Below are 10,531 nucleotides of genomic sequence, written 5' to 3' on the forward strand. Positions count from 1 at the left end.
TACTTACAGGGGCTATTTTGAGTAGGTCCCGATTTGAAGTATGAAAAAAGCGTGCATCGAGCTGAGGATCTTGCCTACGTCTGTTTCCGGTTTCGTTTATGACGGATGTATTTTGTTGTACACACATTCCTTCACATTTAAATTAAAATGTACATTAAAGTATTTCGTGAGGCCTTCTTCATGTTTTTAAATATAACTACGGTTGTTGTTGAAGAGTTTGTAAATTAACATGAACCGAAGCTGTTGCCTGGCAACGCAATCGCACAACGTCACCTCCGTTAATTCCACATCCACACGCATGGATTAACATTGATTTAATCATTAATGTAGCCTTTGTTTCTGCTAAAAGAGGTGTCGACCAGCTGGGGCAACAAGAACATCGGCGAAATCGAGTGTGACTATTAAAAAATAAATAATTATTATATTAATGTTGACAATAACAACCGACCGTCGGGGTAGCATTAGCTTGGCATTTCCGGGTATTTCTCCACTGGTTAACATGGGTTAACAATACCGTGTAACTGTCACGTTTGAAGGAACGAAATCATGACATCTTCACGTCTCCCAGCATGATTAATCGTCACATGTTCACATCTTGTCGTGATACCGTGTTGGTTTAATTAGTGCATTAAAAAATAAATAAAATCATTAATGAAGTTTCAGCTCGGACCCCACACTTAACAAGTCTCCCCCTGGCCCACCTACATTTCTCCAGGCCCACCCATGCCACTGGTACAGTGTGATTCAGATCATAATCTATAACTATGACCCATGTAGTATTCAATGGTGGTATCTCTTGCAGCAGCCATTGATCTTATATCCTTTTAAAAATCACCTCAGGTCGCAGAAGCCTTGACGGTCACATTTGTCTGATCTCAGTCACACTTTGACCACGGTCCAGTGACACATGGCAACATGAGAGGGAAGAGAGTGAGACGTGATTAACTGAGATGGAAAACGAGAAGGGGTTGAAAGAGAGACAGATTATGTTTGATTACACATGTCAGATCTAATCACACTCATATCACTGAGCTAATGAACTCGTACAGATATTGACAGCAGTGAAATTCCCATTTGAATATATTACAATTCCATCTGAGGGTTGCAAGTGTGTTTTATGCTGTCAAGTTTTTACGTATGAGATGACTTTGTCTGTTCTTTAATTTGTTCCCGACATACAGAAACACCCTTTGAGCAACTAATTGAAAAACTCTAATTAAAATGTGAGAAGTGTCTTTAGGTGTTTAGCACAACCGCTCCCACTGACCCACTTCAATACACAGGTAGGGCACAATGCTTTAATTAGAGCGCTCTTCCTAATTGTGTTTCGAACACCAAAGAGTCCCGTCTCCTGAGACTTCCTGCTCTTTTCATGCAGGAGGGAAATTAGCTACCTTTTATATTCATGTGGGTTTTTACAGTGTGGCTCTGCGACTGTGAAAAGCGTACAAGGTTAAACAAAATATAAAATGCCCATGGTTCTTTCTTGCACACTTTTCCCACTCAATCTCCTCATGCCTTCTCAACTCCTTGGCCTTTCTCCTAATTAGTTTCTTTGCCACATACCGTTTAGAGATGAGAGAAACAGCATTTATGCAAAGGTGAGAGCAGCGCTCCGTCACTGCACGGCAAATGATGGCCCCGCCCACTTTTCGGTGAAAACTAATTATCACCTCCACTCAGAAACATATAGTTTTATCATGTCTTGAAGCTGCCATGAAACAACATAAAAGTATACAGGATTATATTATAAAATGTAGGAACCAGGAGCCCTAATATTATGAAACAAGCCTTATTTTATATGTGAAGAGCATGTCAGTGTACACAGAACACAAATACTCACACACATTCAGAAATTTGAATTCGTGGATGGTGGGAAAGTACGCACACGCACACACACACACTTCACCATAATGTGGACGGACTGTTTTCCCTGCAGGCAAGTGATGGTGTTAAACAGCATCACTGTCAGAGTGCACACTCACACAGTGCTGGTCCAGCAGTATAATAAATGTGTACACACACACACACACACACACACACACACACACACACACACACACACACACACACACACACACACCTCTCCAGGCGATGTTCTACATGTTACCCTTCATACGACCTGCTGTTATCCTGATTCGGTCCGCAGACGACTGGCTGAAGAAAGACGGGTTGAAAGTAAAAGTTTGACCAGGAGAAGACGGATGAAATTAATGTATTCAAATTCATAACATTTGAAGGCTTAAGGGGAGACACTACAGATAAACAAATTGGGAGTATAATAAAACTGCATAATAGTAGATTATATATTAAGAATTGTATTTGATATGTATTTGTATCACTCCATGAATCAGAAAATACTGTAAACGGTATAATAACTAGACTAGACTGATTTCTTTTTTAGACATTTTGTTCAAAGTTGACTTGAATTTTTTATCTATTAAATTCCCTTGAATAAAGATAATTTATTTTAAGTTTCCTTAACTAGATATTTGTCTTATAAGCTCCCTTACATAGAGACATTTTGTTTAAATTCCCTTACATGGAGACATTTTGTTCATAAGTTTCCTTTAAAAGACAAATGTTGTTCATAAAGTCCAAGGAATAACAAAACCCCCAAAGCTTAATGTTAAAGCAACAGCTGTTCCTCAGCAAACTTCCACAGACTCAATGAAGAGAATCAAAGGTTAATGATACAGAGGAAATTCGATGCTGCAGTTATGCACACAACAGTATCAACTCATCAAGAATGCTAATGTAAATTACAGATGAGACATTATGCAAATACTGCATTACAAATAAACACAGTATGTAAATGTGATGTTATATTTAGCGGAACTATCTCTTCCCTCGTCTTTGTGGAGGGTGCATTATGCAGACCTGGCATTGAATTAGCAGGGAAGGTGGATCAAAGTGTGGCGTTGGGGTTAATAAGAAACCTCCACCTTTAACAGACTGTTGACCTGCTCTCAGTAATCCTGCCGTAGGTTAGCAGGAGCTGTATGCTTCATAAAATTACCTCAGAGTGGAGACTCCACTTTAACAGTATGGCTTGCCTTTAATAACTCCATGTTGTTTGGTTCGACCAATAATCCCCAATAGGTGCGAGTACTTTTCCCTTTTAGTTCCGATAGTTCCTGGGATTTTGCGTTCACACCAAAAAGAGAACTTAGTTCATGAGAACTTTTCCCCCCTTTGTAATCCCTGCTAGAGAGGTGGTACTTTCCAATTTCTGATTGGCTGGGCGAATTGCAAACCACGCCCCGTAAAACTCTGAAAGGTTTTGTGAAGCCGCCATTGTATTTGCTGGCATTAGCATTATTAGCATTAGCCCCGCGCACCAACTGAGAGAGACTAACTTATGGCAACACAAAGTAAAACATGGGAGCGGTGGAGATGAGGAGGTGTCGGCGTTCTGGCAATTTACTCGGAAGGCTTCAGTAGAAGCTGCTGGGAGTCCCAGCTCCGGGGACCTCTGGCCGGGGACTTCGGGTGGCAGTATACGCCGTGAAGTTGTTTGCGGCCTGCCAGTAAACCCAAATCAGAAGAAGAAGAAGTGACGTCAGCGGCTCATTTGCGTCATCTTCCCTCAGGGAACTTATTCCGGTGTGAACGCGATCTGCTCTTTAGTTCCATGGGGGAACTAAGTACGGCAAAGTACTTGGTGTGGAAGCGGCTAATATAATTTCTGAGGTAATTGGAAGACATTAGCACATGCACTTATTTTGGATTCAAGTAGGTAAGTAACAATTATTTAAGCGCTTTTCACAGACATAGTCACAAAGTGCTTGACAATGCATTGAAACATCATACGAATGAAGTGCTAAAAACACAATACATTGTGAAGAATACAATACAAAATAAAAACACAATAAAAACATAGAATAAAAGCTCCCAAGTTGCCCAAACAGGAATGTCTTTAAATTACATTTAAAATAGTCTACAGAGACAATTCAACAAGTAGTAACACCAACAAGTCTACAGCCTTTCCAGTAATACAGGGAAGGGAAAATAATGATAACCTACGGCTATAACGATCTAGATGAACTGTTAAGGGGGAATTGAACAACTCATAAGCCTGGAGGTGTCAAGGAAAGACAAATATAATCAAACATCTCAAAGTGGACATAACCACACACGTACATACATCAATATTTATGTAGTAACTTACATTTGAGCTATTTGGGCCTGAAAAGTCATTAAAATAATCTTGAACTTAATGTTTAAGAAGGTGTGGGAACCCTGTATTATTGATTTCCCTTAAATATATATTTTCTTCTTAGAAATTCCCTTGAAAAAAATATGTTGTGTTCTAAGTTCCCTTAAATAGAGTAAATGTTCTTATAAGTTCCCTGAAATAGAGGCATTTAGCTTAAAAGTTCCCTTAGAGACATTTTTGTATAAGTTCCCTTAAATATAGACCAGTTTCTTATAAGTTCCCTTGCATAGAGACATTTTAAGTTCCCTTAAATCAGGGGTGGGGAACCTTTTTCCTCTCAAGGGCCATTTCAATTTTTACAACATCCTTCGAGGGCCGTACAAATTATTGAACTCAACGTCTGCTTAAAAATCTCAAATCACAGCCCATTCATTTCGCCTTTCTTTCATGCTGTGCAAAGAAAAAGCAAACCTCTTAATCCAGATATTTGACCATGACCCGCGCATTCATGCACAGAAAGATTATGGACACAAGATGTGTGCAAATGTATTTAGTTTCATATCCATGTGGACATGATTTAAGTGGGGCGGATCTAACCTCATCTAGGGGGGTTTGGGGGCATGCACCACCAGGAAGATTTATTTTTAAATGTTGAAGTTAAAAGCATCAATCTGGTGCACTTTGAGAGCAACATGAAGAGATCTATGGATACATCTCTCAACACCCATATGAAACAGAACTGGAAGCAGATTTTTTTATTTATGGATATTTTACAAATCAATTCCCTTTTAAACTGTTTCTTGTTTATTAATAACAACTTGTTTTTACTGTCATATTAGTATTTTATACCTGTTTACTTTATTCTCTTATTTTTCTATAACTATAATGATCATATAAAGATGTGCCTTTACCTCACTGGTTGGAGAAAAAGCTTCTTATATCGTTAGCATAGCTAGCTAACCAGATGCTAATAACAACAACGTTATTGACAGTATGATCAGTATGACAGATGAACAGATCGCCACTGGGCTTTCAACTAAAGACACAGCCACGCAAAAACTGCGGCATGTGTACAGCTCCTTATAGGTATTGCAATTTGTGAAGTCCCGGCCCGGAGCCGCGTTCTGGTGCTCTCCGTTAGAACTACACTCCTGTCAGACGAGACATATACCACGTGATGACACGTTAGGCTCGTGTTGTGTTCAAGGACCCTGACCTTGGCCAGGAAAAACAAGCTTATTTAATTATTTTGCGGTCTAGATTTCTTGAATTTTTTTCTTTTTTGCGTGTGTTTATAAATTACCCCGAGGACCGTACCAAATGGTCTCGCGGGCCGTATACGGCCCGGAGGCCGGAGGTTCCCCACCCCTGGCATAGATGAAAGAGTCTACTTACCAACAACTGCTAGCGGGACCCATACAATAAAAAAAAAAGCACATTTTCACAGGCTGTTGTTGTTGTGTGTGTGTGTGTGGGGGGGGGGGCAATAGGCCACACAGCAGGTCACGAAGAAAATAATAAGTATTCTTCAGAGTAGTGCACAAGTAAACTATCCTGCCTCCCACAATAAGTATCTAAGTCCTATATTAAGGTTATTTCTGTATGGAATGAGGCACATTGGCTTCTCTTTCATCTCCCCTACAGAAGACTCATTTGATTACACAATAGAAATCAATGTGAGCTTAGTTTCAACTCTCACTTTTATTTCGCCTGTCCGCCTTCCTCCTGTTCGGTTGGTTTCTTGTCTTGTAAACCCTCTTCTTTGGTTCCTCTTCCTCTTCTTCTCTTTCCTATGTTTCCATATTCTCTGTCCATCCCTCTCTTAATCCTTCTCCCAGACTCTCCCTTTCTTCCATGACCTGGGGCCTCATTTATAAAGGGATATACGCTCAAAAAATGGCGTACACAAGTTTCTACGCGATGTTTGAGATTTATAAATTACTAACTTGACGGGAAAACGTGCGGTCCTCCACGCAAACTCTAACCCATGCGTACGCACTAAGCACAAAAACGGGAGAGACGAGAAACAGCGACGCCGTTGGCAGAAGGAAGAATGGAGAGAAATATGTGGAAATAATACCATAAATAAATAAAATGTTACCTCTCATTTATCATATATGAAGAATTCATTTTCAAACATTGATTAAAGCCAATCTTAAAATGATTTAACAAACGCCTGTTTGAGACTCCTCAGTGCACACAAAAACATAACTGAGAAATAAATAAATACGGATATGTTATTTAAAACCACCTCGAATATGTTGTTGTGTTAATGTTATGAAATGTTTTCTCATAAATGATGCGGTAAGCAGGAGGACAGAATTACTTCTAAACTTTTCTGTACCTATTTTTTGGATTTCTACTACGTAAGCAACCTTCCCACGTGAATCCTATGCACGGCGTTATACATGAGGCCCCTGGTCACTGAGGAGTTGAAAGTCTTTTTTTGAGCCTTGAGTCCACATTTATGAGTGTGTATGTCAAAATTCATCTAATTCCATTCAACAACAAAAAAATCATCAGTTCAAGCTCAGTGTTAGATTAGCTCCTATTTTATCATCACTCATGTTCTGATTATGCTGCTGTCACTCAAGATGAAAGTGTAGTGGCTTTTTAAAGTCTGACTTTTAGAAGAACAACAGTCAGGTCCTCAGATCTGGTATGATGTGCTCCTAACCCAATTCTTTGTTAATCTGAAGATCAAATTGCTGCTGATACATTGTAAAAAGTACCTATCCAGACATTTTATTTTTTTCTTCAATTGAGCAAAAATGCCTTACATGCCAGTTGTCTGTAAAGGTTTCGAGGAGTCTCTGGATGACAGGAGCCTCTCCTGGGAGTCTGAAGGCCTCCAGGTAGAGCCGCAGGGCCTCATCGATACGGAGCCCCTGGAAGCCGAATGTGCTGTAAAAAGGACTTTATTAGAACTTCAAATATTTTACCACTTTAAGCATTATTTACTATTGACATCAAACATAGCGATGTCTCATGGGAACTAAAACATCGACACCCTATCAACCCTAGAACAAATGGCAGTCATGCTCTGAAATGTCCCCTACTTTACAAAGCTGTCCAGGAGCTCCATGTGCTTGCGATCACTGACAAACTCGCCGATCATCTTTTTGTCCAGTCGAGGGTTTTCTCGGAGCCACTGGGCCACCTGGTTGTTGTCTATGGGGTTACTGAGAAGACCTTTCTCCTGGAGGAACTGGATCCCTTTCTTGGGCTTCTGGTTGAACTGCTCTGTGCCTGTGATCAGTAGCTGGGAACAGGACAGACAACAGCAGTTTGAAGGTATTACAGTGGCTTTTATAATTAGTTATGTATATGTATTGCTTATATAAATCTAGATTAATCAACAATACTGACCTTTTTCTTTGTTCTAATGTCCATCAACTCTTGGGAATCAGGTAAACATGAAGAGAAGCGTTGAGGCTTTTTCGAGGCACTCTTCTCAGCTGGAGAAAAACATTAAAACTTACATAAGCCTCCATCCCAATGCTTATGGAAACTTAAAAGTGAATGTGTATAAGATCAAGTTCTCACCAGGGTCATTGTCCCCTTGGTCCTCTCGGCCCAGTCTCATCTTCTCTGCCATCAGATGTCCACTGGTTGGTGGACACACCGGGGCGTCCTCAGCCTGTGGAAGACTCAGACCGTTGGTACTGCCCTGTCTGTTCAAATCTGAGGACCAAAAGGAGAATGAGTTTTGTCAAAAAGAAAATATATAAATACATGTCAAGGCTCAACTGGCATTTTTTTAAATGAAGCTACTGATATATCAGGTTCTTTATTCTATTTTTTATCTTTACACATTACATGATGGCCTCAAGAAAAAAAAAGCTATTCAATCAAATCAAAGTTTATTTATATAGCCCGATATCATAAAATACATTTGTCTCAGTAGGATTTATAGATTAACAAACGTAGAAAATAATAAATGATAGAATGTGAAATACAAATAAACTACCGTAATTTTCGGACTATAAGGCGCACCTGAATATAAGCCGCAGCAGCGGCATACCACTCTCGGTTCCACTTTTACTTTTGCGCGCTACCTGTCTCACTCTTTTCCGGCCTCCAGCTTTTCCTGCTGGAACCCGCCGCTTAAAGGTGGGGGTCCGCGGACCGGCCATAGAGCCCATAGAGTTAAAGGTGTTGGCCGTTAGCTGTAAAAATCCATAGATTAGCCGCACCGTTATATAAGCCGCAGCGTCGAAAAATAGGGGAAAAGGCGCGGCTTATAGTCCGAAAATTACGGTAGATACAAATAAAATGAGATGAAAACAACAACAAAAAGACAATAAAATAAAATACCATAAAATGTAGGTCTCAAGAGGAGACAAACTAATCTTATACAGACATAGCATTAACTGTATGCTTCTTTTTTTTTGTTAATAAGCAAGGTCTTCAGCACACTGTTCTTAAAGGGAGCAATCATGCAAAATGCGCTTTTGATGTCTTTTAATGCATAATAGTGTGTCGCCCGTTGTGTCAGGGACTCACGGGCAGGCGTCAGAAAATAAAACCCCTCCGTTTTTTCGTCCCGGACCCGGACATCTCTAAAAAACAGGGCTACAACGAGCTGACCAGCATTTGCGTCCGATAATGACGTAATATCGGAAATGCAGGCTGGCTTTACACCCCACGGCCCTATCAGAACGTTGCTATCAGAAACAATGCCCGACTGTTTGGACTATAGGTCGCTGTTTTACATAGGGGCATCGCTAACACTCAGAGAACCTGTACTGGAGACCCATGTGTCGTCCGCGAACGAGCAGGAAATAAAAAGGACTCAGCCTTGTGGTATAACGGCAAGAGAGAAAGCCTTTGAGCTCGCATACTGTTTTTCAGAAATATATCCGTTGATGATCCCATGATATGGGCGTTTCATGCAGCGGCAGTATTTAGTTGCAGCTGCGCGGGTTCGCTGGGCATGAGGCTCCAGCCCCCTCCTTTTAATTTTTTTTTATCAATATGTAGTAGCTATTTTAAAGCTTATAGCCCCAAATCAGCAACTTTTGAAACCAGGAAGTGAAAAGAGGCATATGAGGCATGGCTAGAATGGGTGATGCGTGTTGGTAATTTTGAGCAAAACAGCTTCATTGACATGTTTTTTATATATCTGCACCGAACCGATGCTATTGGCCTAAAAATACGGCATGAAGGTGACGGCTTTTAAAGTATGGAACCCTGCTGCCTCCGGGCCCACGCTGCACTCATGGAGCGTAATTCCCTGGAGGGGCAGTAAAGGGAATAACAACATATTTTAGTAAGATGGTGCCTGACCATTTAGGCTCTTTTTAATTTAGAAAGAAGAGTTTTGATTCTGTAGCTTTAATGGGAACAGTGTATTGGCTGCTAAAATTGGTAATTATGTTTTAGCAATTAGACAAAGCTGACACATACTCGCAGTAAAAACATCACGCAAAAAGCTCAAATTTATTAGAGGCCTTTCTAACAGTATCTAAGATATAATTATACGGGTTTAATATCCACAAAAGTCAGTCAGCCGTGCGGTAGCCGGTTGTAAGTCATCCGGTCCCCCGCCGTTCCTGCTGTTCTCTCCCTCCTGCCGCAGGGTGTCGTGTGGTGCCTGCTGGCGCTGCTGTTCAGCACGCCTTGGCCTGGCCAGTGGATTCAGTGCTGTCGATCACTAGTGAGCAGGGATCCCTCCAGAGACAGCAGGTGGGTGGTGTAATCAGCTGGCCCCGACCCCGGGAACGCATTCTGTAGCCAGGGGGGAGATTGAAGTCCATTGGAATCATAGGGCTGTCATGATATTAGTGTATTCAGCTGTAAAATAAATACAAAACAACAAATATTCTGGGACAATTTAGAAAAAATGATATTAGCTAATCACCTAGATTAATCTTTTTGGTTTTTCTGTGTGATTTGTCTCTTTTGATGTCAATGAATTACAAGCTTAAAAGAGCAGAAAGTCATGTAAGCCAGAACTGTAGGCACAAAGAATAGTAACATTAATGGGTAAGTGAGAAGGCGCACTAAATTAACTAAAAACACAAGAATGAATCCAACTTCTGCGGGGCGAACAGTCACTGTTCATCAGTGTCACGTTGTAAGTTTTAGGCAGTTTTATAAGCATCTTCCTCAATGGCTCACAAAGCAAATATACAAAACAAGCAAGGTCAATTCAGCAAGAATGCGCCCACAGTGTCGCCATGATAGGGGACAAAAATGTTGGAAGCTTGGATTTGTTTCCTAAGGTCAGAGCAAAATCAAGTACAATGTGCCTCTAAAATAGTTGAGGCTGGGTAGGGGGCTCCTTCGTGTCCCTCTGCAGTCTACTGCAGTGGTAGTTAAAAGGATCTGTCCATAGACCATAGTGTCGTTCATGCGTGATATTCCGCT

General features: G+C 40.7%; 1 protein-coding gene across 1 annotated transcript; it reads right to left on the minus strand.

Moving 5' to 3' along the window:
- Positions 1 to 6,939: 6,939 nt before the first annotated feature.
- LOC104955899 (golgi-specific brefeldin A-resistance guanine nucleotide exchange factor 1-like) lies at positions 6,940 to 9,752 on the minus strand (the record flags this gene model as incomplete). Its single annotated transcript, XM_010783297.1, has 5 exons — positions 9,684 to 9,752; positions 7,706 to 7,843; positions 7,529 to 7,617; positions 7,219 to 7,421; positions 6,940 to 7,063 (listed from the first exon to the last, which is right to left on the minus strand). Coding segments are annotated over exons 2-5 (468 nt in total), but the record flags the coding sequence as incomplete, so codon positions are not given.
- Positions 9,753 to 10,531: the final 779 nt, after the last annotated feature.

Source organism: Notothenia coriiceps, unplaced genomic scaffold (genome assembly GCF_000735185.1).
Source record: "Notothenia coriiceps isolate Sejong01 unplaced genomic scaffold, NC01 NC01_scaffold00024993, whole genome shotgun sequence".
Lineage (NCBI taxonomy): Eukaryota > Metazoa > Chordata > Actinopteri > Perciformes > Nototheniidae > Notothenia > Notothenia coriiceps.